The sequence below is a fragment of the Takifugu flavidus genome, chromosome 7, assembly GCF_003711565.1.
Source record: "Takifugu flavidus isolate HTHZ2018 chromosome 7, ASM371156v2, whole genome shotgun sequence".
Lineage (NCBI taxonomy): Eukaryota > Metazoa > Chordata > Actinopteri > Tetraodontiformes > Tetraodontidae > Takifugu > Takifugu flavidus.
Window position 1 is genome coordinate 7,769,806 of NC_079526.1, and position 27,886 is coordinate 7,797,691.

Genomic DNA, 27,886 nt, shown 5'->3' on the forward strand with positions numbered 1-27,886 from the left:
ATACAACACATTTTACATTTAATACAGGAGGCGAAATTTTTATTGATCAAGACAGCCACAGCTGTACAGTTCGATTTTGGTTTTCAAATATTGCTTAAAAGGGAAGCGCACATGGAAATTATTTTCAACTGTGGTTGAAAAACAAGAAAATTTGCTATGACTTTCATTCAGTATGTCAATAAGGACACCCTTTTTATAAAGCCACCCCTTCCCTGAAGATCAGGTTATACACTTATGCGATGATGTGTTCTTTTTAAAGTTTAAATCTTTCTTTAAATCTTTTACAACAGGACCATAAAACTCACATTCTTTGACAAGACTGGCACTTGTTAAGTATCTGGCTTTCCAGAGACAGGGCATTGGCACACAATTTACATTTAAAAAGTAAAGCAAAAAGGATTTTAAATTGTTGCACAAAATTCAAAATTCCTATTGAAAAAAGTTTATGTTGGATTTAATGCACCGAAGATCATTATTATCAGAGATTACAGAGAACCAACTACCAAATAAGTCAGATATTACTCCCGAGACTGAGCGCACTAACTGTTTGAAGCAAATAAATCATCCTGGATAAATTGTTTCTCTGAATCTCCGAATCAAAAGGAGGACTAAAGTGCACCAGTGCTCTGGAATGGTTGTTTCTACTTAGAACATCATCTTTATAGCAGTTTTTAAAATGACTGAAGGTGAAACGAGAAGAGGCCTCAGGGAGCCTGAACACTGAAAACCTCCTACAACATCTGTGGAGTCGGTCCTCTTTATTCAGCAGCTGCTGACCTGCTCTAACAGAAAAGGACCTGACTAAGAACAGAGAGATCACCAGGAACTGATATCCTGCAGGAATCCTGTGTTGTGACTGCCTCGGTCCGTCACACCCAGCAGGATGTCAACACCCCCGTTAATTAACGCCGTGCTCGCTCACTCGCTCTCTGCCGTCTGCAGAAGCCTTTCATTTCACAGATGTGCGAGATGCGGCCCTTGTGATGACAAAAAGTTAGAAGAACCACACCAGATCTGTTTTATAAAGACATTAAAAACACGTGGGACAGGTACAGACAGAAAGGTGTCCTCAAACATGACAAACCCTTTGGCAATTATATGAACTATTGCGTCTTGGGCTGAGAACAAACCAGACACAGATTCAATGAAATAGACATAAAAAAGAAGAGTAACTTATAGTTCATCAAACATTGGCAACAGTGTTTATAAAAGTCCTTCATTCTAAAAAAGAAAAGACTGGACCCCTTCAGAGGGGAGCTGGCAACAAGCACAGGAAAGTTACAGTTGGAAGAACAGTGAATCCTTAGGAGTTATATAGTTTTACAGTGAACATCTGACAACATCAAAGCTTCAATAACATCCAGCGGAGCTTCTGTGTTTGATTCCAGACAGCTGAAAACACATAAACTCCAGCCCAATGGAGGGCAAAAGGCCCTGGAAGTCAGGGGCAGAACACAGGGATTTCTGGTCTGGAGGGAGTGTTTCCAGAAGACGATTCTGGACACTGTCCAGCTGTCTTCACACCAGGTTGTACTCTTTGAGGGTTAGCTGTAAGATGATGTCTTTGACGGCAGCAAAGACAAAGTGGATGTTCTTGGTGTCGGTGGCACAGGTGAAATGGGAGTAGATGATCTTGTCTTTGTCTGGGTTCAAGTCCACAAACATTTTCAGGATGAACTCCCGACCTGCAAGAGGATCCTGCCGGGGACCTGACAGAAGAGCAGATCATCCATAATCACAGTTGGGATCTTGTTTTTCTTTTTTAAGTTATACGTTTTTAAGCTTTTTGGATGTAGTTGAAAAATATAACCACAAGGTGTCAATGTGACATCAAAACTGTAAAAGGCAAAGCACCAACTGATCCTGAAACGTCACTAGCAGAGGGGCAGAAGTTACCATCATACTGTGGAAAGTAATCAACCAGGTGGGAATGCATGATCTTCTCCTCCAGCAGGTCTTTCTTATTAAGGAAGAGGATGACAGAGGAGTTCTGGAACCAGGGATAAGTGATGATGGTCCGGAACAGAGCTTTGCTTTCCTCCATACGATTCTGAGAGGGAACAGGAGGAGAGGAAGCAGGAAGGCAGGAAATGAGACTCCAGCAACAAATATACGATCAACTATAAATATAGATTAAAATGGTATTCTCTTCTGATGCACATTTAAACACACTGAGCTAGATGCTACATATGTGCAAATTGATGGGACTGTAGCCGGATGAGCTGAGCTACATGAATCACGTCTAACTCTGTAACAAAACAACCATCCAAAAATGAATGAAGATCACAGAGACAGAAGGCCTGCTGTCTATTGAATTCAGTTTTGTGAGGGTAAGATGGACGTCTGCTCGCGTAAACATTGACCAGATAAGAGCTTTTTATGATCTTTGCCAGCATCACTCCTGCTGGTAAAACTTGGCAGGTGATGGATCCACAGAAACACTGCGGTCAGACTCTGACTGGCCTGAAAGGTCAGGCCGACGTCTGTCTGCACTGTGGGACATTCTCAGGTGCCTCCACACGGGCTCGGCCTCCAGCTCTGGAAGTGAGTGCGACATTAGGCCAGGAACATCTCCCTGCAGAGCAGGCAAGTGCTTCAGTAGATTCCATCTGAACAGTGGACAGGCAGGCGAGACAGATCTGATTACAGTCACAAACCAGTGTTTCTCTGTAATCAGCCAGATTTAGCTACTGAACACTAATAATGCTCTCCAGACTACGTGTTACTTTGGATTGGAGTGTGTTGGTTAATCCCGTTTAGCCTCCGGCTCGCTCCTGAACGCGTGCTTAAATAGAAGCAGCCAGAAATGAAGAAATAACTCCGGTGCCTGTCAGCTTTTCTGTGGCAAGCAGCTGGTATCGGTTTACAGTTCTTTTTAACTCATTCTTGACGGCAGCAAGAATGAGCCCAAACATGAAGCTGCCGGCTGTGAAAGCAAAACGAGCTGAAACTCGGACAAAAGTGGAGATTTCTGTTCTCTAAAAGCTGTTGTGCCCTTTAAAGTTGAAAGCTCCAGTTTGCTTTTAAACAATATTTACCAGCAATCTTTAAGACTTCTAATTTAAATGAATGAAAATGTTTTCAATGAAAATGATTGTTTACTTTTACTTTACGCTAAATAAATTAGCCGCAACACTGAAATGAAGTGAATAGAAACAATTATTCGCACCTCATTGTCTGACTCCACCAGAACCTGGTCGTACTCGCTGAGCGCAGCTAGAAACATGATGGAGGTGACGTTCTCGAAGCAGTGGATCCACTTCCTCCTCTCTGACCTCTGACCCCCAACATCCACCATCCTGATGGGAACACAATGGGAAGAACTGGAGCAGAGGTTCAACAGATGAACTAGCCTTTATTTTAGTTCACAGTCAAACATTGGATCAAAATACACAAATTTGTGTGAACACCAGCGTCGCTTAGCTGACAAGCTTGTGTAATTTAAAGCAGAAACCTCTTTGCACGAATAATATAAACAAAGACAGTCAGCAGCATCCATCAGAGAGTGAACGGAGACGATCAAACAGTCATTGTGGAGGTGCAGGAGACATGGAGCAGAAGAAAAGGGAGCAGAAAGCGACCAGGAGAGATGGAAATATATCACATTGTGTCATAGCTTTTTTATGGAATTCTCGTTCCAAAAACGCGTTCCAATCTGTCAGAATTCTGATTCCAGGTTCTGGCTTTAGGGTTACAAACACTCCCAGTGTTGTGTGGAGCTCATGTGCAGGTTGAGGAGACGCTGCTGCTGCCTCTACAGCCCAACCTCACTCATCTCGACTCTGCCCAAGCGTGGGAGGCTTGACATGATGGCTTCCCGTTCAATTTGCTCTCTTCTTTAATCACTCATTTCCTCTCTTTTTTTTTGGTCACAGAACAGGAAGAGAAAGACGCTCTGGTCCTGGTGGCGAATGCAAACACAGTCTGTTGTGAGGTTGCGTCTCCCAGCTACACTACAAACACAAACCCAGGAAACCCACTAGAAAGGAATCGAATTCTTCATATTCTGACATTTTCAATCACAAATAGAGGACACTGTCATTAAACACCTAGAAAAACACTCAGATGGGCCAAAAACCTGAGCGTTTACCACATCCCAGTAAGTCCTGGAAACCCACTTATGCCTGCAAACCTCATCTAACTGTTGAGGAACCATGAAGACTTGACGCGTGCGCGAAGAAACCAGGCTAACAGGGTCAATCATGTGACCACCAAACCCCCTTTCAGCTGCTCCAAAGTCCAGTCCTAATGCTGCCTACACTCACACATTCATTACTTTCTGATTAGTTTGGACGAGGGTTTACTTAAAGCTTTGCAGTTGATTTAATCTCCCTTCATCCGCTCAACAATCGGTTGGGTTGAGGATTCTGTATCAGAGCACTGGCGCGCATGAAAGTGCAGAGTTTCTACCTGAAAATGATGCTTTGCAAGTCAAAAGGCTATTCTATGATCCCAGATGTGGGGATTCGGACTCTAAGCACGTCCTGCTGGGTTGGCAGGTAGGGGGATTCGGCAATTGGCTCCAGATGGCTCAGATAGCTGAAGAACAAAAGGAGCACAGCAGCAAAGAGAAGCAGGGAAAAGAGCGTAAAGCATAACGGCGGATACAGCGCACGGCCCCCAGAAGAGAGAAGAAATGAAACTTGATCCCTCGCAGCATTTCTCAAAGACAGAACACTGTCCTCTTCTCAATCTGCTTCCTGAAGGTGTGAGGAAGCAGAAATATTTAGAGTGTCCTGACAGGCAGACCGAGGCCTGTTCTCTGCTCGGCCTTTGAGAGTCAAGTGTTACAAAGAGCTGCAGATGAAGCTTCCAGCTGGCTGCCAGACGTCAGCGGCACGGGACGCCCGTACCTGAAGATGATGTTATCCAGGTCAAACGGGTACTCAATGATGCCCGTGGTGGGTACTCGGACCCGCAGAACGTCCTGCTGGGTGGGCACGTATCCTGGGGATCCTAGGCGTTCTAAATCGTTAAGGTAACTGCAGGAGTGCAGGGAAGAGGGGATAAGAGTGGCAGGCAAACACAACATCACAGCGTTCTGCCCCAAATACTAGTTTTCCCTGCTCCCTTTGGGCTCTTAAAGCACATTTTAACAAGATGACATCACACCTAGAGTATGTGGACAGAGGAAATAGACGGTGCACGTACTATCTAGTGGAGTCTGAGAGCTGGTATTCCCTCCTGCGGTCATAGGCCTCCTGGATGCTGGGGTCAGCCCACAGCGCCTTCATCGCTCCAACATACGGCTGACAGAAGGAGGAGACTTTCTCCACATCCACCTCGCACACCAGCTGGGCGTTACTCTGCGAGGGAAGAAAAGTGCAGGGAATCCGGATTGGGATCAGGAAAATCAGCGGATTAAAGACAACAAACAAACAAACAGGCATTTTATGTGGAGCTCCTCCCCGTTCAGACGCGTCAGCAGTGCGACAGTCCTGAAATCGGTGGGTTCCGCGTCAGCCGTCAACACTTTACACGCTGTCTACATGACGGGAGCTCTATCCCACGCACACCTTGTTCTGTTCATACTTGAATGGAATCCGGAGGTTCTCGGTAGCATGGATCATAGCCTGCATGGAGGTGAAGATGTTCTGGTAGACCAGCCGGATGAAGCTCTTCTTATCATCATCTGTGTATCCGGAGCCGTGGATTATCCTCATCTGCTTGATGAAGGTGCTCTTGCCACTCTCTCCAGTACCTTAACGGGGAGGTAAAGACATCAGAAATTAGCCAGATTTATTTGACAAGAACAGGAAGCCAAATCTTACTGTATGACTTACTTAATGTGTCAAATATGAAGGTCTGTGTGACCTTTAAATCTGTCAACCAGCTAACACACCACAACTTTGCCCAAACCACATCCTCTTCTGTCTGCCTGTCCACCTACACCCTGGTGCTGGGAGGAAACCAGCACACAGATCCTCCCACCGATGGTCCAGACTCCATTGAAACATACATATGCATCAAAACAGCCTTCAGGACTGGGAATACAGTCCAAAGTCCCGTTGCAGCCATTGTTTCCTCCTGCAGGTCCCAGTGTTATGACATCTCCATGCAATCACTGTTTTGGCTGCTGTTACCACAGAGGCTCCACTAACAGTCGGGACTGGCGAAGCAGCTCAGGGTGACCACAAAAGGGATGCAGGCTCACCTCAGCTCAACAGCACACGCTGGGTAACCGAGTTCATTTCTCTAATTTTACAGTTGTGGCCACAATGCCGAGTATGAATATGGGCATAAACATGGAGGAAGTTGTCTGGAGAGAAGCAACTATAGACACACAGCAATCCTTACAATCAACAAATACATATATATAGCAAATAAATAAACCATACACTGCTCCAGGGGATGGCCTACAAAATGACAATGGTCCTTTTGGAGCACGTTTAATAAATGAAACCGTTTGAAACGATGTGTATCGACAGGGAATCTGTCCCTTTTTTGAATGACTGCTATACATGAACTGAGAATTCTTCATTCCAAATAGAAAATCGTGTTTATTCATTCCATATGTCTCTCTCCTGCTGAGGAAGGAGGGCTTATTCTCAGCTCATTAGTTCATAAACACTAAAGTGCAGCTGTACTGCAACATTAAACATCTAATATGCAGAGCAGGCCTGAGGAAAGCTCATTTTGCAAAATTGGTTTTAAGGGAAAGTTGTTGCTTGGTTGCTTAAAAGGCTTCAGAAATGTAAATAACAGTTTTGTGAAAGTTATTGTTATTTTTAGTCAGTAGCAACATTATTTCAAAAAACAGTGAGTCCTGATCCAGTGTAATTCAAGAGATGGCCTGCTCTCCTGCAGAACATAACTGGACCTACTCCTGAGGCTTATTGCTTCAACTCTGCACCGGCTGGAATCAACTGTCCGAAGGAATCAGTGAATCATCAGTCATCAATAACTGTGATTAAGAATCCTCAGTTTCAGTTTCTCCACCCCAGCATGGAGACGTGTTTAACTCACTTTTACTGACCCACAACTGTCAAATATCTCCAACCCAGAAGACTCTCAATGACCAACATTAATGGTGCTCTCCTGAGCGGATCAACTGCTCCCACAGTAATCAAATTATTAATAAAAGCAGGTGTAATTGGTCCATTTACTGGGTCAGAGTAGCTGGAGGACTTGGCTTATGCACTGGAGCAGCATTTATTTCCTTCCAGAGTTACATTAATGTCCTGGGAGAGCACTGCTGTGTTTTCTCTTCATTACAGAGATTCTCAATGAGCTGAACAGCTGGCCAGAATCTCATATCTGAGGCTATTATCTTTTATCTGCTTTTATATATCTTTTGATTAGAATTTTGATTTCATTTACAAGAGATGCCTCAAGGAAACCCCTAATTTCATTAAAGTATGCAAATCTGTTGCACATTCTTGTTTTACTTAATGTCAAATTCATTTATTATTAAAATATGACATTATTTTCAGTTAGCTAGCAAATGCTAACAGCTAATGATTAAGCTGTTTTAAGCTTAAAACATTACCCTTAATCAGGTGTTTGTGCAGAACAAACATGCTGCCATAGCAACCAATCCACCTAACAAACACGGCACCTAACAAACTTGCAAGCATTCTATACGTTGCAGTTTTTGCCGTATTGAGGTTATTTTCTCTGTTACACATATTTATAAAGACAACAAGGAAGAAAGACACCCCTGCTCATAAATTATTTTTAGTCGCCACTCCACTATTTTGCTATTACTACACATTAAATACCAAAACAACTTTTAAAAATCAATCAGTATTTAAATATTAAATTAGTTGAACCCCACAAGTGTCATTTGCAGCACTTTATCCATCCATGTCACTGGATGTTCCCATCTATTTGCAATTTTGTTGTTTCCACAACACCTTTCCATTGGTGCTGTTACCTTAGCAACAGCTAACAGCGAATAAATACTGTTAACACTGAGATTACCTGTTCATCTCAGGGTCAGAAAGCATAACAGATGCATGTAGGCTCCTCAACACATCCTTGGGTGTTCCCAAAAACAAACAGTCATGAGCCCACATGTGTCAGCCTATTCCAGCAGCGTGCACATCAACAGGTGACATAAAACCCAGTGCGAACAAGAGTACTCTAGTTGTCAAGACGTGTGCTCACTTCCTGATGTGCATGTGCATCCTGGGTGCACTGAGGTCTGCCATTGACGGGCAAAGCTAGCTTTGAACAGCACTGCAAAGACCCAGCATACATTTAGAGGCACACAAATGCGCATTGGACTGCCACAGGATATCAAACAAACCCCGGTGACTTTAGAGATTAATAATTCTGACTGATTTAAAGAGCCCTGTGGCAAAAAGAAAATGCATAATAGTGGGTATCAACAAACATTTTACAGGCTTATCATCTGCAGCCAACCTAACCTTCAGTCAACAGAGTCACAAAATGAGAGCCTCTCTGGACTCTACACAGCCACAATCCTTGACATTACATTTCCACATGCACCTTTCCCCCTTTAAATACAAGGGGATATAAGGTAGTGGGTGTACTTGTACAAAACAGGTCCCACCTAAAAAAAAAATAGACTTCGACTGGTGCAGCCCTCTTAGCTTTGGCTGTCAGCATTTAATTACTTGTGACGTTTATTAGCCAGCGGCAGAGCGCTCCGGGGACGGCTGCGGTCTCTCAGGCTGCATCTTTACCGTGCACCAGCTGACCGCACAGAGGAGGACAGGCACGCTGAGCAAAAGCTCCTGCAGGCTGCAGGGGCGGCTCGTGGATAAACCCCATCTGGAAATAGCAGTCAATCAATATAAATGTGACCCAGTTTCACTCTGACGACCAGAGCGTGACAGTTTCAGAGAAAAGAAGTTCATTCTGAAACCAACATAAACATGCTACTATCAGACCAAGCGGCAGGAAAAAGGTTCGTTGTGCTTTTGGAACCAATTCAATAATCGCTGTTACATATCTGCAAAGATCAGACTCATGACATTCGGAGGATATGTAAGCTGACAATGTCAGAAGGTCCTTAAATAAGCAAACAAAGCGGGTCCTTTGGACAAAGAGACAGAAAAAGCCAAAAAAAAGTGACTCTTATTCATTCTTAGTTTCCACAGACACAAACATTATCGTATTTTGCATCCGTGTTTTCCCTCGTCGTCAGCCCCCGGGGCCCCGATGGCCCCCCAGCAGTGACATACCCAGCAGCAGCAGCTTCAGCTCCCGTCTGGCGTCTCTCCTGTCTCGCCGCAGTTGTTTCTCGATCTCGGCGTTGATCCGTTTGGACTCCTTCGCCTCCTCGCTGAGGCAACAAGCCACCGCGGAGTCTAAAGCCATCATGACATGAGCTGGAAAAGCTTCGCACGGAGAATTAACTGAATGAACAAGGCTGAGATGCAGCACCAGCGGTCCGCTGCAGACTGACCTTCTGTGTGGGAGTGAAACTGCTGCCGACTATTAAGTGTATAACAGGTTATTCAAAGGATTGTGTAATCATCAGAGTTAAAGGACAGACTGTTGCTAAAAGACCAAACACATAAATGAAAACTACCCATAAACCTACCAAATATTCAAAAGAGACACTTTCGGTTTATCGCGGTCTATCGCGACAACCTTATCTTTCAAACTACCAACATCCTGGAATCCTGCGGCTGCTTAAACTGCTGATTATTTATTCTCAGTCCTGTCCCAGAGATAGCGGGACACCATCGCTTACCAGCGACACACCTGAACAACTACAAGTGTCAAGCATCCACGAATTTGTCCAATATCCACTGCAAAAAACAAAACAACAAAAAAACTGTAGAATTAAACCTGGAATGAATTCATTTCCCCTCCCTGTATAGGTAAATGGGACTAGCTGGCTTAATTTAACTAACCTAAGTTGAAAACTGAACAAAAAATGCCTGTCAGAGTCCATTCTTGATGGTTCAGATTTTGTTTTCACCGAGACAATGATGTCAAAACGCAAAAACAAACAACCTCCAAATGACGGTGAATCGTTCTGAACGTGTTTTGTTGGTGTTTGTGGATCGCCACCAACTCCTCCATGTGCGGTGGGGCGGCGTCACCGACGTCGCCTAGGATACGCATGATCGACAGGCCCATGAACTAATGGCATCAGAGTTTAGTATCCGGTAGGCGGTCCTTGTCCAGTTACCAAGTTTGTTTGCGGTGAAGCTATTGAAGTTTGGCTGCAAGACCACGCCCCTCTACTGTCAATCAGCCACAGCTCCAGATTAACTTTAATATAATTCCAGATTTCCTTTATGATCGTTAAGGAACTTTTAAACTTCCTCTATGACTAGCTTTTACAGCTTCACTACTACAATGCTACATTATCTTAGGTAAATTAAAAAGCAGTTATTATTATGTGTGCTAGTGAATGTATTAATAAACATTAATAAACAGCCAGACCAGATTGCGACTCAGTATTTCACAAGAAACCACAAAAAACTTGAGACCAGTCCTGTCTGTGAAAGAAAAATACTGTTAAGCGCCGTCCTGTGGAAATATGGTGTTATTACAGCACTGAAAATGTGTTTTAACTTCTGTTAATACCTAAATATCAGGAACCACTCAACACCAATCACGACAAAAATAAATGTAATCGAAGAATATATATATAAAAAAATGCGCACAGAAACAACACGCACGGATGACAGACGTCCATCAGATACCCACAAACTGCTGCTGGTATGTCTGGTATGATGAAGACAGGCAGAAATGATGGCGTCCTCTCAACTCTGACACATTAATAACTTGAAGTTTCCATAAGCCGCGATATTGTATAGAAGTACAGCATTATTTTACAAGACCTTTGAACCATAAGCTAAACTTACTGGAAGTGGAACAATACTACAGGATGAATCATCTCCTTTGTTATTATTCCATGAACATAAACACATACACACACCCAACACACACATGCACAGGCACACACGTGCACACCCACTCACACACTTAACAGAGAGAGAGAGAGAGAGAGAGAGAGAGAGAGAGAGAGAGAGAGAGAGAGGAGAGAGAGAGAGAGAGATTATTCGCGTTATATTCAAACTAGATTTGAGTTTTTATTATTTAGGTTATGCAGTTTGCAGACCAAAGTGCTCCGCCCCCATCTTGCCGTGTTCCTATGGAAACCGTCTCAGGTGATCTCAATATCTGAGATCGTGAACGCCTGGACCAACCGGTTCTACTGGCCGAGACGAGACAAAAGATTGACATGGAAATAGCAGTCTCTGTACATTTCAATATCAACTCTGTAAACTCTTAGAGCCTGATTGGGAACCGTCCGCAGGGCCCAGATTCCTCCACGCAAATGATAATGCAAATGCTTTTTATGAGGTGTTAATTGCTATTAAACTATAAAGACTTAATGGTTATAACATACTCTATTTAACAGTAGTTTTTCTAATTACCTAATTCATAGGTAATTATGTCCTAATTCATAATGCTTTGAATATTTACATTTTCCATAGAAAAAACCTTTAAAAGTTCTCTCAAAGAAGAACAAAAATGACCAGTTTCACCAGTTTTAGACAGTTTGATAAAACATGTGAATTCATTGGCTGAAATCTGAAACATCGTTGTCTCCGCTGAAACTTTATCCGCCGCCGAACGAACTTTATTGTCTCGATGCCCGAGTGCACGTGATCACAGAACCATGAGTTCCGATATCAGCTTTTCAAAATAAAACCCCTTTCCGGACTCTTGCGCGGACTCACTCCATTGAAGTCTATTCCAAAATATGTACAAACAATCGAATAAGTCGAGGTTAATAAGTGCAGGGATTTGTTCTCCACTCACTTCAGAATTAACTGTTTTTTTAAACATATGCAGTGGTGGCTTATATCTATATATCTATAACGTGAGGTTAAAGTTCTTAGCAGATATACTAGATACTGAATGTGGGCGCACCAAATACTCCCATTTAAAGAGCTGCAGTTTCACTCAGAGCAAAATTTCATCAACACGATACAGTTACAACATGTTTTAAAAACAAAAAAAGAGGTTTTCTTATAACTTTAGCCAACAGTATTTAGAGAAATTATGTCTGTGTTTTCGTAAAACATGCATAAACACCAATCACACAACATTAGCTGCATAATAAAGTTTTTTAATATGATAAAAAAACGGTTGCCAGTGTGCTAGAAAAGGCAACTGTGTGGCTCACAGAGGACAGTATAGTAATTAAAAGTATACTAATTCTAATATTTATCGAAACCATCATGCTCTTAATATCTCTACGGGATATCCTGACTTCCGGCCCAGCTGCCGCACCTTTGCCCGCGAGCATCGTCCGGAGCGCATTCCTGATTACAGTCTTTTCAGCAGCCCGTGGAGGCTCCGCATTCCTGCGTAGGTGCGGTGGATCATCTTGCGGTTCAAGTTGTTTTCGTGGGGGGGTTGAGGAAAAATGTGCCTTGAGTCGGTATCAGCGAGCCCTGGACGCGGTGTGCGCGCCTGAGCCGCTCAGCCGCAGGTGCAGTGCGAGGTGGGAGACATGGAAATCACGGAGCGCGACGGAGCGGCTGGACTTCAGGGAGAGTGACAGACTGATTTGAAGGTAAAGAACTTTACAGTCTTCCCCTGTCTGAGCTCTCGTGATGAATCAGACTCAAAAGTTTTGAAGTTACCGACGGGTGTAATTCATTGATAACATCACCTTAAGTGCGTAAAGAAGCGCACATTTAAGCGGGTAAGGGTTAATTCTGGTTTTAAAGTCATATTTCCGGGTGTGCGAGAAAACTAATTAAAGGCCCTTGAAGAAAGCAAAGTATGTTTATTCCCCTGTGTTATCACGGCTCATTGTGGATTACAGCTTTCATTCGTAGCTGTGTGGAGCCATGGCGGGCTGCTGGGAGTGGTGCCGCCGCACCTGCGTGTGCTTCCTGTCCGAGGAGGAGAAGAGGACCGTCGCGGTGGACAAGGAGATCCAGAGGATCCTCAAGCAGCAGAAGATGAAGGAGAGGAGGGAGATCAAAATCCTGCTGCTGGGTCAGTCACTCTTTCACACCGGGGGTGTCTGAAAACACAGGAGGAACTACCTGCTTATAGAAGCAGAAACTGCCTGGCCTGTTTGGTGGCCTGCAGGAAGCAGAGACAGCTATGTGAGGCATGTGTCACTGCATGGGCATGAAAAGAATGGTCCACATTGGGATTGGCATAGAACAAATGTGGCACAGTTAAACTCCAAAGGACGACTTTGCTGCCTCCACTTTGTGTTCACAGCTGAAAAAGCTGAGGAGAATGTTCATTTTCATGCTGCAAACATCACCGTCCTGATATGATCTCCAGGAATATCCTGGATGAGAGCAGAGCGCCCCCGTGTCTCTTCACGTGCTTCTTCCTTTTGTTTAATCTGTGCCATAAACAGACGGCCGAAGCACGGTCGGACTGCGGGGAAATTCTGCGCTGACAGTAAACACTGCAGTTATTGCTCCGTCTTATTTCCGATGACAGGAGACTTACAGACTGTCTATTTCCAGTCCCCTGAAGCAGCAGGGTGGTGAAATCACAGTAAAATGTTGGTCAGAACAGACCATTCCTGATTCAAAAATGGTCAAATGAGTTTGGGATCCCTTCCGTCCTTGTGGGGATGTTAGTATCAGGCTGAATGGCGGCGCTTTTTTGTCCTTCAGTCAAGGTTTAATTACCTTTAGTGCTGTTTTATGGAATAGATTTTTAAACACTCACATTAAACCAGTCCTTTCCTGATAATAAAAAACTCTAATAAACTTTATAGCTGTCCCTCCCTTTCACTCCTCTGCACGTCCCACCCACCCGTCTCAGTCTGGCCCCAAACATCTACATCCTCTGTCCCTCTGATGGATTTGTTCCTGATCCTGTCCAAGCCAAAGAGAACCTCCTCACCTCCACCTCTGCTACCTCCATCTCTGCCTCCTGTCTCATCTTTCTGGTCACCACCAGCCTCTACACTCCTTCATTCCTTCTTTCTCAATTTCTCCTCCCTGCTGCTCCACTCAGGTCCCTCATCTCATCATCTTCTGTCCTCTGTCCACTAGCCTTGACTCCTGTCCTCTCCCGGTCAAACCTCCACCTCTCTGGATGTTCCTCCTCCCCCCCCAGCAAACCACACTGCTGCTCGGAAATTCTCACTACTGCCTTTAAATCTGATTTCCACTTCTCCCTACCGCAACTTCTCCCACTTCTTTATTTCACTGTAATTGCCACACCTCCTCAAGCCTCCCACGTTCTCCTCTACCCTCTCCCTCTCTAAGATCTTGTTGACCAGCCAAATAAAAGCTAGCCTCCCCCAGACACCCCGAACATCCACAGGCGTATCACCATAACATTTCATCCTCTTCAGTGACCTCCTGCCTTCACCCTCACCCTGAAGGTAGCATTGGCGATCCTAATCTCTCCCAATTGACCCACCAGGCACTGGGGAAAGTGGTAAAACCACCTTCCTCCGACAGATGAGGATCATCCACGGCAGAGGCTTCTCCGAGGAGGAGAGGAAGGCCTTCGCCAAATGCATCTTTCAGAACATCTTCACAGCCATGAAAGCCATGACGGCAGCCATGGCCTCCCTCAAAATCCCTTACTCCAACCCAGAGAACGAGGTAGAACACAAACACGCATCAGCAGGAACACGCCACACAAACACACCCACGCCCCAACCAGTAAACACACATGTGCGGGCGTCGGGGCAGGTGTCTGAAGTGCATTCCAACATTTCCATATTAAACAAGAACCAGACCTGCAACAACTGTGTCTCTGCCTTTCAGATCTACGCCAAGTGGCTGCAGGACGTAAACACGGTGCAGGTCACCCAGCTGGAGCAGGGCTACGTCGATGCCATCCGCCGCCTGTGGTCGGACATGGGCATCCGGATCTGCTACAGCCGCCGCTGCGAGTACCAGCTCTTGGACTCCACGGAGTAGTGAGTATTGCGAGGTGCGGCGGGTGTCAGATGTGGTCATGTGATAGATCTACTTGAACTACAACAAAGCTGTTGCTGTATTAACACCAGGGTATTTAAAGCAGGGCTGTACAAAACCCAGTCCCAGAGGGCCGCAATCCAACCGGGTTTTTGACCGACCAGGTTCCCACCTGCCTGAGAGGACAGAAAACACAGCTAGATCGTGGTCCATGAGGACTTAGACGCCCCTGCTCTAACGTATTTATTCAACAAGTTTGTCAACATGAAGCCTACTTCCTAGCTTACAAATGTCGAGACTTTACTTGGGTACAGGTCCTAAAAAAAAATATATATATATATAATATATATATATATATATATATATATATATATAAAATAAATAAGCATAGAGTCTGATGGTGACAGCTGACAAAATCTGAACCCTTTTTGAGGGCTTTTTGAATCAGAAGGAGGGCGTATCCAAGGCAAACAAATCCAAAAGAGGAACAAGGTGAAAATCAAAGTCCAATAAAAACAGGGACGAGGAACAACCAAGTGACAGACAATGAGAGCGACACACAAAGACGCAGGTTAGCGAGACGTGGATGAAACTGAACAAAAGCAAGGCAGTCAGAGCAGGGCCTGACCCGAGGAAAACCTCAAACCTCAACCGCACCTGCTGTCCGAGAAACATGAGCCAGGTAATGACTGCCAATAACGGGGACAAACGCCACCGCAGCCGGCGTGCACACCAACAGAAAGTGCGGACACGTGCGTGAAAAAACAGTCTATTTTGGACGTGAATCCAAACAGGGAATTCTTCAGTCTGCCAGCCTCTGGTTCAGGTTTCCTTATCCTCCCCCTGTGTCTGGTGTCCCAGAGATCGCAGGAGGGTTTCTACCACTAGAGGGGGCTACAGTAGTCTTAAAGACATTAAAACTCACCAGTAAAAGTGCTCTGTGACACACTGGTCTAACTGGTGTTTCAGATGTTAAATGCAGTTTTATTTACGTGGCGTTTTAACTTCACTACCTTGCTGCTGTGGGTGGCCGAGGTCCCACAGGGCTCGACCCGGCCCAGCCTGCAAGTGTTTCCTCCCTTTTTCACTGTTGTCCTGTGCTGTGTTTACCCAGCAGCTCAGTCATTATGGTGTGTGCTTGATAAGAGACAGGCAGTCAACAGTAACTGATTACAGCTCCCATCCACGCCAGCAATAAAGATGCTGTTTTTGCACGTCCTCGTGTCTACTGGCCCCTTCTACCCTTTATCCCTGTTGTATTTTAATGATGACTGTCATGTCCCTCTGTTGGGACTCTTGACAACACAGGAAATGCCGTTTTAACACAGAAATGAATCAGACTTGACCTGTGAAACTCTTTTTTTTACCTTTTCCTGCTTCAGCTACATGAATAATCTGGACCGAATCGCAGCCCTGGACTATGTGCCCACAGAACAGGACGTGCTGCGAGTTCGGTTCCCCACTACGGGCATCCACGACTACTCCTTCACCATCAAGACCATCACACTAAGGTGACGGACCTGATACTGACACTCGAAGGGCCTTATACTTGTTCTTGTTATTGTGTGTTCTGCTGATTCCTCCTGAAGCCGTTTCCATCGTTTAGCACAGGGCGAGGAAGACTTGTTTAAAACTGGACCTTGTTTTCTTTCCACGGCGTCAGGATTGTGGACGTGGGAGGGCAGAAGTCGGAGCGCCGGAAGTGGATCCACTGTTTTGAAAATGTCACCTCTCTCATCTTCCTGGCTTCCCTCAGCGAGTATGACCAGGTCCTGGAGGAGAGAGAAACCATCGTAAGACTTTAGTGGTCACAACAAATAGCATGAGCCCCAGAACTACAGATGTTATTCAGTTTAAATCAGATATTCTTCCATTTTTTTAAAGCAATAACCATCAGGCATAATCTAAATTCATCTTGTTCAGCTCTGTTTAATCATACCAGATATTTTTATGACTTTTTATGGACTTGGGGTTAATTAATAATCAAAGCACTAAATTTCCTTCATGAGCAGCCTTTAACCTCCAATTCTATTGGTTAAGGTGGAGCTAAATTATTTAAACGGAAAATTTGTTTTTATTGAACTAGTCATATTATCGCCTTTAACTGATTAAACCTAAATAGACACGTAACAACCTTTGATATTGTTGATTCTTTGTTTGGCCAGCAGGCGTCGCTCGTTTATAAAAGAAAAAGCTCCCCGGCTGACTCGCTGTAGCTCTTTCTCTGCTCCTCTTATAAAGAAATTATTTACCCCACACAGCTGCTTTTCAGTCAGAAAACACAGATCCTGTGGCCTCTTCGTTCCAGACAAGCCCCAGATCATTCAGCAGCCAGACTGCTGCTGTCATCTTACCATTGCAAAGAAGTTCCCATAAAACTTGAAATCTTACTTGTGTAACTCTTTCACCAACAACCACCACCAGTCTGGTCTCAGATTCTGTCTGTCTCTGTAGAACCGTATGCATGAGAGTTTGGCACTGTTCTACACCACCATCCACTCTCCCTGGTTCCAAAACACCTCCATTATCCTGTTCCTCAACAAGACTGACATCCTGGCTGACAAAATCCAGACCTCTGACCTGCAGAAATACCTCCCCAGCTTCACAGGTGAGCTGCTGACCTGCAGTATACACAAAAATACAGCTTTTATAAAGCAAAACTGGTCATGATTTTAAAATTTAGCTCCCCAATCATCAAATCAACCCATATAAAATAAAAATACAAAACCTAGTCTACAGTTATATTAATCCACGTTAGGCTGCTACTACAATTCAATTTGCCTACGGGGATGAATAAAGTACATCTTGAATCTTGAATAAAAGTCTTCTTATTAATTCTGGGCTATATTAAATGTACCGCAGAACAACATAAGAGCGCATACGGAGGGAAGCACATCGTTATTTATATGGTAGAGTAATACACAAAACCAGCCAGTGTAAATGCACAAAGACCTGTGTGTGCGTGTGAGTGTGTGTGTGTGTGGGTTGTTGTTTGTTTTGGACCTGCAGCCGTAGGAACTCAACAACACAAATGTGCCTAGAAGCATCGATCCTTCATCAAGTTTGATATGAGTCACTTCCAGGTACTTGGTGTGCTTAATGACGTGTGCGAGCGTTTGAGATGCTGTGGAGCCCTAGCAGTCTCCACCCCCTGCTACCCCCCCCCCCCCCCCCCCACCCCCATCACCACCACCACCACCACCACCACCACCACCACCTTTCCTTCTGTTACCCATGGCAACTACAGACAGATACTGTGCTCCCTGGAAGACCTGCACCCCCTGCAACCCTCTGGATGTACGTGTGTGAGCCCGGGTGTGCGTGTGTGTGAGTGTGTGTGTGTGTGTGTGTGTGTGTGTGTGAGTGTGTGTGTTGCTTCCAGTGTGGCCATCAGCATTAGCAGGGTGAAATAATGACTCATACAGGGTCAAGCTGGCTGTTGTCAATTTAACCTTAATGACTGTGGTTCCCATGCTGGTAGTTTTCTGCTGCGAACACTTCCTGTTCTCATCTGGACACATCTGGCCTTTCCTGCTTACTCCTGTTACTGGGGTACTAGTGCTAGTACTGCTAATACTACGACCAAAGGGAGCGGCACCGTTTGATTTGCCAATTAAAACACCCATCTACAAGAGGAAAATATTCATATTATAAATATTATAAAATCTCTTATTTTTGAGCATAGGGGATCCAGAAGGTGTTATGATGTTATTCGTGCCAAGTCAGACTGACGAGGCTTCACGCACCGCCTGCTGGAAGGCATGAATGAGCTTTCGACCTCACCACATCTGAATCACACTTGATAAAACAGACTCATACTGCCTTGCCCCTCCACATCCCATAATTGTCTGACCTTTACCAGAGGCGCTAAGAGCATACACTCCAAAAGGTTTTTAAGTTTTGATTAACAGCCGAATGCCAAAACAAAATTCGCCTTTGCCTCCAGAACTCCAGAATTTTCCCTCCCCCGACAGGTAAAAAGCGAGACCCCGAGGACGCCAAGAACTACATCTGTAAGCTGTACGAGCAGCAGGCCACCAATCGGGACAAGAGGGAGGAGAGGAAGACGCTGTACCCACACTTCACCTGCGCCACAGACACCTACAACATCCGCAGGGTCTTCAGCGACGTCAAGGACACGGTGCTGCTCAAGTCCCTCAGAGATTATGGAGTTATCTGAGAGAATGGACCCAGCTGTAGCATCTGGACCAGAATAGGTGGTTTAGGACTGTCTGCTGAAATCCAGGATCCTTCCTGAACCCTGTTGGTTCTGTCAAAAAACCAGCTGACTCCTCCTCCTCCATCTCCAAATCATCATCATCATCAACATCAACAACAGCAGCAGCAGCAACATCAGCAGCAGCAGCAGCAGCAACAGCAGCAACAGCAGCAGCAACATCAGCAGCAGCACAGCAGCAGCAGCACAGCAGCAGCAACAGCAGCAACAGCAGCAGCAACAGCAGCAGCAACAACATCATCAGCAGCAGCAGCAGCAGCAACACATCAGCAGCAGCAGCAGCAACAACATCAGCAGCAGCAACAGCAGCAGCAGCAGCAGCAACAACACAGCAGCAGCAGCAACAACATCAGCAGCAGCAACAGCAGCAGCAGCAGCACAACATCAGCAGCAGCAGCAGCAGCAACAACATCAGCAGCAGCAGCAGCAACAACATCAGCAGCAGCAACAGCAGCAGCAACAACATCATCAGCAGCAGCAGCAACAGCCGCAGCAACAGCAGCAGCAGCAGCAGCAACAGCCGCAGCAACAGCAGCAGCAGCAACAGCCGCAGCAACAGCAGCAGCAGCAGCAGCAACAGCCGCAGCAACAGCAGCAGCAGCAGCAGCAGCAACAACAGCAGCAGCAGCAGCAGCATCATGGGGCTTTTTAAAACGATGAACAGTGGAGTGTTTTAGTTCAGACTGACCTGATCCATCACTGGAGCAGAGACGCTATGAAGTGCTGCTCCGCCATGAACAGAGTAACGACGTTGACAGGTGCAGATGGGGTCACGCTTCCGTGCACGGACACACACACAAACTTCAAACGTTTCCGTCCCAAAACATTCTGATGCTGCACCAATATTCTGGGTGATAAACGCTGGTCCTTGTTTTTCCTTATTATTGCCAACAGATCATTCTTGATTTAGGGTTTTTTTCATTGTCGACAGTCTTGACACCCTGTTCTTCAAAGATTTCCTCACATTTTCTCATTTTTAGCAGCTGCTCCGGTTGCAGAGAAAAAAAAAGGGTGTGTGATAACGCGGATCATCATTAACTCCAGGAAATTCAGGAAAACAAGGTCTCTGCTTCACATAGGGATTTTCACAGCTTAATTAAAAGTGTGTTGAGGTTCTAGATGGTTTTTAAATGCAGGTTCTTCCTTCAGTGCAGAGTTTTCATGTTGTCCAGGTTCTCCAGTTTCCTCCCACAATCCAAAAGCCTGCTCAGAGTGTGATTAGTATCCTGGTCATCGCTGCAGCAGCCCACAGAATAAAGTTCTGGTGTCGGCCTCCAGTAACGCGGTTTGTGCTGGGTGGTTTTCAGCCGTTTTATTATTCAGCTGAGGAATCGTTCAGCCTGACTGGAATAAAGATTTCCCATCGGACTCTTTCAACGTGCAGCATTTAAATGAATCCATCGTCTCATTAGAACGTTTGATTAACAATTAACTGATCTGCAAATCATCTGTGAGTGTGTGACTGGGTTTCAAACAACGTCTCCTTGAACAAATGAGGAATAAGGGTTTGTTCCCCCCCCCCCACTCGGAAGCAGCAGTAATCAAACGCTGTAAAACAAAACTGGTTTCCCAAAGAAAGACGACGGAGAGAAACAGCCGAGTCCTGAGTCTGCGTGGCTGTTTCCTTCTGCTGCCGTCTTAACAAGACTTAATTAATAGACTTCATTAAAATCAATACCCTGGTCAATACCCTTATTACGGTCACATATCACGGGGGGGGGGGGGGGGCTTTGATTTTATTAAAGGTCAGCTGTGTGTGAAGTGGGACTAGTGAGACACACGAGAATGATGGCAAAAACTAGCGGGCAGAGACGTGAACACATGACCACTGCACAGCTCCGGTGCCGATGTACGGCTGCAGCCGGACCACATCAAACCACAACATCCTGTCTGGTTCTTTCACCCTTGACTAAATCTCCTGCCCATCCAGAGATTCGAACCAAACACCTCCAGGTTGTACACCCACTATCTGGCTGGCTAGATCTCTGTGGGTGTTCCAGAAGTAAACATGTCACAACATTTTTCTGGCATCACTGAGCTAATTTCAGCTCACATTGTGTCTGTATCCAGAGCCGCGAATTTGCTAGTGGTTGCTAGCGTAATTTCCAAGTTCATATTGAAAACAAGCTTTAAAACAAACACCCTTCTGTTTGCTCTTTGCCTCCTTCCCCCGGTAGACACAGCCACTCAGCCTCAGCTGCCTGTGTGTTGTGGTTTCTCCTCACTGCTGTGCTGAGGCTCCATCACGGAGAAAATCTACCGACAACAATGTCACCATCTGCAGCTTCTTCAGTCAGCCTGCTGGATTAGCATAAGATTGTATATTTCTTTTAATTCTATAAACACCAGATGTTTCTGGTAATCCCTCCTAAAAAAACAAGGCAAAACAAGAGTTAGCATCCATTCATAGCATTCCTCTACCATAATGAGCTTTGGCCATTCAGCATTATAGGTTTCTGTTCTTCCAGGCCAGCTCATTAGCTTCACTTTGTATCCACAAATGACCGATCATACAATCATTTTTTGGCTTTACACCTATCCTTGTAATCCCAGGTAAATAAAGATCAAAATAAAAGACCTTCGAGGAACCTGACATTTAAAATGTCTCCTTCAAAGTCTGGCCTCAGAGCAATAAGGTTCTGGGTTCGAATCCCCTGGGCGGACCAGGGTCCTTTCAGTGTGGAGTTTGTTTGTTCTCTCATGGTCAGGCCTCCTCACACAGTCTGAAGATGTGTTTGTGGACAGGTGAAGGAAGTGTGAGTGGTTGTTTGTCTCTGTGGGATAGTTTCATCAGTCCAGCACCCTTGTCAGAAGGAAGGAAGGAAGGAAGGAAGGAAGGAAGGAAGGAAGATAGATAGATAGATAGATAGATAGATAGATAGATAGATAGATAGATAGATAGATAGATAGATAGATAGATAGATAGATAGATAGATAGATAGATAGATAGAGGACAATAAAAACCCAAAAGTTCCCAGACTGGTTGTTTACAGCACATCAGAGTCATCTGAAGCAAAACCGTGGTGCGTTTGAGGTCCTTGAGACAGGACGGTTCCTCCATAGAGGCTCGTTAATGAATTAATGAAGCAGTGCAGACTAAAGTCAGCTGGAGAGCTGCTGGGAAGTTTGCAAGGATATCAGGCAGCAGAGGCCCACTCAAACCATCCTCCTAATGAGGCAAAATCAATTTTTAAAAGGCATTATTTTAACCTCTGGAGTCTGAACTGAACCCAGCGCTGGCAGAATACAGGTGGAGGCTGACATTTGAAGCCGTTCATTCAGAACTGGCTGTGCCTGTCTCTCAAAAACTGTCTTGCTGAGGAGGTTGAGGGATTTCAGAAAAGGTGAGACTTGGGGCAGCTCAGCTTAATGAGGGATTTGTCTGGAATCTCAAACAACATGCCCACATGCAGGCATACAGGCAGCAGACACTGTTTCTCTGCAACGCTTGGTTAAAATATGCAGCACAGCCTGGAGCTGGGGTGAGAATTCAGTGGGAAATCCACTCTATAGGTTCATCCAGTGGACTTCTAAAAGCCTATTCCACCACCTGGTTTGTTGCTATGGACTGCCTGTTGCTGATAAGAGCCAGTCAATTGCCCCCCTCCCACCTTGACAGCAATGTTCCCTAAAGCAGATAGACACATGCTGTGCACATACGTTGCCACACGCGCAGGTACACGGCAGCAGCAATCACAGCAATAATCTTCCCAGATTAGAGTGTAAAAATAGCTGCATTGCTGAAAACAGCTGTTAAACACAACAGAATTTGGCTGCTCCACATTTTAAATTGCTACTTTTCCTGTAACCTTCCAACACAGCAGAGAAGACCCTTTTTTACCTGCACTCGTCAAAGCCTTTGCAGCATACCTGCCCCCCCCCCCCCCCAAAAAAAAAAGAAAAGGGTGCTTATCAGTCCAAGAAATGAATCAATTTGCCAGCATGAATCAGCCCTCAGTTTCACAAAACAGCCCGGGCAATTGCAGCAGCAGCTGGCCCTTTGTGGCCTGAATGTCCCTCGCCGTGTGCCGTCTCACACGCATTGCTCAGCTCAGGGGGGGTAAGAGGCTGTCTGCACGCCGCGTCGATAAATCCTGCGGGATCCCGACCCGGCCTAACAGGCTTCCTCTCTGCGCCAATCAAGGGCGGTTGTGGAAATGATGGTCAGAGTTTATAAATCTGGGCTGTATAAGATCGTAAAAGCGGAGTAGGTGACGAGCCCAGAGTTGGCGTGCTGTGAAATGTGTTCGCGGCTCAGACGGCTTTTGGGTATTAATTAGTTTTTGTGAAATCGCTGTGGGCTTTGGTTTATTAATGTAAATGACGGGACAAAAAGGGAAGAGCTTCAGAATGAAGACAGAGCGCAGCAGCCGGTCTTCTGCCGCGGAGACGCTTTGGTCTCTAAATTGCAGACAGGTCATTAAGCACAAAAAGCAGCAGCGCTATGGGATCAGCTCATGGCCTAAACTCATCAGGATAATGTGATTAGGTGGAATTAGTATTGGAGATAGTTGCTCGGATCGTATCAATCGCACATGCAAATGTGGCGTGTGGTGGTGCTGGCAGGAACAGAACACTCACGGACGGACTTCCCTCTGCTCGGAAAGCAAAGCAGTTTATGAGGGAAGTTTATTCATGTGGGACCTTTCTTCTGATCTCTGAACAAAGGATCAAAGGAAATGCTATGAGAGACAATACGGCCAAGGACGGCACCGCTCCCACTGCAACGCTGAAACAGCAGAAACAAAGATTCTCCAGCTTATATATCCAGTTTATGCACAAACATAACAAAGCTTCCGGCACCCTGGAAGTTCTTGCATGTTCTCGTGATCCGTGAAGAACCTTCGCCTCTGGTGTCGGTATCTGGGGATGGGTACTGGGAGTGGGGGTGGTTAATGTGGACGTGTGTGAAACGGGCAGAGCAGTCGGACCCAAACGCTGCTCGGGAAGAAGATCCGGGCGCGTCGGCGGAGCAAACCGAGCAGCAGAAGCCTGGCCGGCCACGAGCAAACAGAACCCAGAGGAGATCCCCATGAACTCAGGGACAGAAGGTGGAGGCCTTTTACCAGGACGGAGGCGAGGCAGGAAGGTCAAAACAGGCAGGGTCGGTACCGGGTGATCAGGCCGTAGAAGAACGCTGGAATGACTCGCATGAATGCAGAGAGGGAACGGGAGCAGGAGCTTGATGCTGGGTTGGTTGCAGATCCAGAACAGGCGAGTGGAATGACTCCCCGTAGACCAGGGGGTGGTCGGCAACCCGCGGCTCTGGAGCCGCATGCGGCTCTTTGGCGCCGCCCTAGTGGCTCCCTGGAGCTTTTTTCAAAATATGAAAATGGAAATTGTTTTAATATAATTTCTGTAGGAGAAAAACGTGACAAGCATTCTTAAAGTTTTCAACATCCCATGATAATAGAAGTTAAACTTAAAGCACCATCGTACAGGAAAAATAAACATTTCATCATTGTAACTGTCTGAGAGACATGTTAATTGAAAAATTCAGTCAATATTTATTTTGCATTTTTAAAATGGTCATAATTTCATTTAATGTCTCAATTTGTTATTGTTGAAATGGCTTAAAAATGTATTGTTCTTTATGTATGTTTCCTTTGATAGGTCACTTGTAGGGTTCTTTTCAAAAGACATCTGTATGATGCGTGGCCATTATTTCATTGGACCGGTGTAGCTACAATCATGAATGCTCATTATGTATTTGTGGCCTACTTACCATTTGGAAAGTAGGCTAATACAGCTAATATAGACACTTACAGCCTGTGTTGCCTTCATTATAGGCTTTTAATTTTTTTTTGCGGCTCCAGACAGATTATTTCTTTTTTTTTTTGTCCAATATGGCACTTTCAACATTTTGGGTTGCCGACCCCTGCCGTAGACAGACTGGGGCAGTGTGGGAACGTCTTTTCTCACAGTCTGAAGAATTTAGAGGGAGGTTTTGGATGGATGAGAATGTCTTTCGCAAAATACGTGCAGCAATGTGGAGCAAGCATGATGCGTGCTGCGGGGGGGGGGGGGGGGGGGGCATGAGGGGCCCTTGGAGGCAGCGTTTGGAATTGTGCACAGTATGAATTGTCCAGGCCAGAACAAACTTTGTTTTGATTCTTGCCCTGGTTATATTAAGTATTGTCTAACTAATACTAATTGTTTTCTACTTCAATGTATAAATGTGTATTTCCTTAGATTTGATTTCCTTATATTTGCCATTTGTATAACCAGGAGCGTTTTGTTCTTCTTCTCAGCATGTGGCTGCTCCGATGATGCATCACGAAACAAAAGCAGGGAGAGCGACCATCTATTATCTCCCTTGGTGAAGGCTGCATCTCGCACAATCAAACCATCCTCCTCCTCTTCTCCTCACAGTAAAACTCAACAGCAAAGTTTTTTCCTTTTTAAGCCTTTTTTCCCCTTGGGCAGCCCTTCAGTGAGCTACACGCTGTTTACCACATTATTGTTCCTGACCGCTGACATCAAATCCAATGAAAAAGTGCGGCATGCATTTCCATTGCCAGGGGGAGAGCAGGAGAGATATGAGAGCCGCAGTAGGTCACGCCTGGTCCTTCTATCTGGAGAGGTTTTGTGTCCATGGCCGCTCCTCTGCCCCAGGCAACAGTCTGGTCTTGTTTGGAGCAGCAGTTCAGTGATGGGGTAAAAGCTGGGAGCTGCAGTAATCCAGAGAGAATAACTGGGTTTGGAATGATGGAAGGGTTTCACGTATGGGCTTCATAAAATAATCACATTTATTGATTGAATAAGTGTGTGTTTGCTCCTGACAGAAGACCCACCGGATTCAAGCAGCAGCATCTTACTGGCTTTACACCTGCTGAGCTGCTGAATTCATGCATGTGGTAGATGGATGAAAACTGCTCAGACGCTTTACGGACGAATAGAAATGATCTTGGAGATTGTTCTCAGTGAATCTCATTATGTCTCATCCCAAGAGAGACAGTTTCCAGCTGATTTGCATCCAGTGATAGCTTTAGAAATACGACTGTCAAAGTTTGGAACCATGGAATTAGAGGAGAGCCAGTGAAGACCTGCTCGACCAGTGTGGTCATTCACGCAGCACAAAGGAGTCCAGTAATCCAGCTAAAGGAGTCCAGTAATCCTCTTTAATGTTTTCAGGTGGGGAAACAAGAATGGAATGCTCTGACAGTCGTGACAATACCACTACAAACATCTCAGAGCACTCGCCAACAGTAAGACATGACCAGCATGGGTCTGCTGGGTCTGCTGCTGTCTGATCTGATGTGGCCTGATCTGGTCTGATTTAAACTGATCTGGTCCCGTTTGAATTGCACTGATCTGACTTAGTTGTTGTTGTTATTGTTGTTATTGTTGCTGTGGTGGTGGCGTATGAGATGTGGATCTGACTGAGATGTGGAGGAGCAGCGAGGCCTCGTCATGTGTGGCTGCAGCACAAGCTCATGCAAGTAATTAGGGGCTCCAGTGGTGCATGTCCGAAATACAGATGAGAACTGTCTGCCTGTCTGCCTGCCTGCCTGCCTGCCTGTCTGTCTGCCTTCCTGTCTGCCTGCCTGTCTGTCTGTCTGTTTTCCTGTCTGCCTGCCTGCCTGCCTGTCTGTCTTCCTGTCTGTCTGTCTTCCTGTCTGTCTTCCTGCCTGTCTGTCTGGCTGACCTGCAAATTACAGGCTGAGGAGAAGGTGCCACTTCTCCGAATGGCTTTAACCTGAGCAACTCCTTGTGGCTCTCTACCGACGCACGTTGCGTTCCAGCGCTCATGGTCATTTACATGAAAAGCACAGTTAAGTTCTGAGAGGAAACATTTGAGAACATGAGTCATCAGCAAGCTAGCAGCAGGGGGGCTGTTGGTTGATTGTCGCTTCTCCATTTTTATTTCTTTCTGTTTGAGCGCCGACTGTCCAAACATTATGAATCACTCAGTGTTTGTGAACCACACGGGGAATTTGCATTCTCTTTATCTGTGTAGCGTTACGGTTTGTAGCAATTAGTCTAATGTATAGGTCTGATCTGATCTACTGTACCTGACAGCCTGGTCTGATCTAGTCCCACTGGCCCTAATCTGTTGTGGACTCTGATCTAATCTCTTTATACTCTTTACTGATCTAGTCCAGTTCAACCTGAAGTGCTCTGCTCCAGTCAAGACTGGTGTGCTTTTATTTGATGTTGTCTCATTTCTCCTAGTTTTAACTGGTCAGACCTAACGTGGTATGCTCCGATCTAAATGTAGGTCTGATCTGGTCCAATTTGTTCCAATCTGCTTTGTCTGATCGGATCTAATCCGATATGCTGGGATATGAATGTAACTGGTCTGATCTGATCTCCTCTTACCTGATCAAATCTGGTTTGAAGGAGCCTCATCCAATCAGCTCTGTTATGGTCTGATCGGATGTTGTCTAATCCGATCTCTTCTCCCTTTATGTAGTCTGATTGGACCTTATCCCATGCACTCCTATCTGATCAAGTCCGATCTACTGATCTACTGTATTACACGCAGTAGTTTGATCTGAACGAGCCTGATCTGACGTGCTTTGATCTGAATATCGCCGGTCTGGTCTGATCCTCTTTCCTGCACCCGTCGCTGCGACACAGAAATGGGATGTTATTCTTCTGAACGCCTCATACACGACGGCTTATTTAGTGTCAGGCCTGCAGGGCGCTGGCAGCAGTATCTGAGAGACATAATGAGAATTAAAGAGACAGCCTGTAGCGTGTGGCGGCCTCTCCTTCTAGCCACATATTTTACCAGCCGGGATGCCGAACAAGTGCAGGGACCCTGAACTGTGGCTCCCTGGGTAACAGT

The 27,886-nt window shown here is 45.5% G+C and overlaps 2 protein-coding genes across 5 annotated transcripts; one reads left to right on the forward strand and one right to left on the reverse strand.

Annotated features, from left to right (window-relative positions):
* Nucleotides 1–10: 10 nt before the first annotated feature.
* LOC130528330 (guanine nucleotide-binding protein subunit alpha-11-like) lies at nt 11–10,950 on the reverse strand. 3 transcript variants are annotated; one of them, XM_057037546.1, is made up of 8 exons: nt 9,831–10,950; nt 9,153–9,725; nt 5,517–5,701; nt 5,152–5,306; nt 4,854–4,982; nt 3,170–3,299; nt 1,897–2,050; nt 11–1,709 (listed from the first exon to the last, which is right to left on the reverse strand). In XM_057037546.1, exons 2-8 carry the CDS (start codon nt 9,289–9,291, stop codon nt 1,519–1,521), a joined length of 1,083 nt encoding a protein of 360 aa, XP_056893526.1. In that variant the 5' UTR covers nt 9,292–9,725; nt 9,831–10,950; the 3' UTR covers nt 11–1,518. The 3 variants fall into 3 exon arrangements, with proteins under 3 accessions (XP_056893526.1, XP_056893528.1, XP_056893527.1); XM_057037548.1 differs by having other exon boundaries at nt 9,153–9,278; nt 9,515–10,947; XM_057037547.1 differs by having other exon boundaries at nt 9,153–9,278; nt 9,377–10,947.
* A 1,276-nt stretch (nt 10,951–12,226) lies between these two features.
* On the forward strand, nt 12,227–19,238 carry LOC130528328 (guanine nucleotide-binding protein subunit alpha-11-like). 2 transcript variants are annotated; one of them, XM_057037544.1, is made up of 8 exons: nt 12,227–12,517; nt 12,773–12,948; nt 14,353–14,537; nt 14,703–14,857; nt 16,238–16,366; nt 16,519–16,648; nt 17,310–17,463; nt 18,830–19,237. In XM_057037544.1, exons 2-8 carry the CDS (start codon nt 12,798–12,800, stop codon nt 19,033–19,035), a joined length of 1,110 nt encoding a protein of 369 aa, XP_056893524.1. In that variant the 5' UTR covers nt 12,227–12,517; nt 12,773–12,797; the 3' UTR covers nt 19,036–19,237. The 2 variants fall into 2 exon arrangements, with proteins under 2 accessions (XP_056893524.1, XP_056893525.1); XM_057037545.1 differs by having other exon boundaries at nt 12,254–12,516; nt 12,754–12,948; nt 18,830–19,238.
* Nucleotides 19,239–27,886: the final 8,648 nt, after the last annotated feature.

Bases quoted from the DNA above. Each gene is read 5' to 3' on its own strand.
- LOC130528328 (XM_057037544.1), top strand. From the start codon at position 12,798: ATGGCGGGCTGCTGGGAGTGGTGCCGCCGCACCTGCGTGTGCTTCCTG. The intron at 14,858-16,237 runs GTGAGTATTGCG...TTCCTGCTTCAG, and splicing joins CTCTTGGACTCCACGGAGTA to CTACATGAATAATCTGGACC. The intron at 16,649-17,309 runs GTAAGACTTTAG...CTGTCTCTGTAG, and splicing joins TGGAGGAGAGAGAAACCATC to AACCGTATGCATGAGAGTTT.
- LOC130528330 (XM_057037546.1), bottom strand. From the start codon at position 9,291: ATGATGGCTTTAGACTCCGCGGTGGCTTGTTGCCTCAGCGAGGAGGCG. The intron at 3,300-4,853 runs GTACGGGCGTCC...TGTTCCCATCAG, and splicing joins CTGGATAACATCATCTTCAG to GATGGTGGATGTTGGGGGTC. The intron at 2,051-3,169 runs GTGCGAATAATT...GTTCCCTCTCAG, and splicing joins TGGTGGAGTCAGACAATGAG to AATCGTATGGAGGAAAGCAA.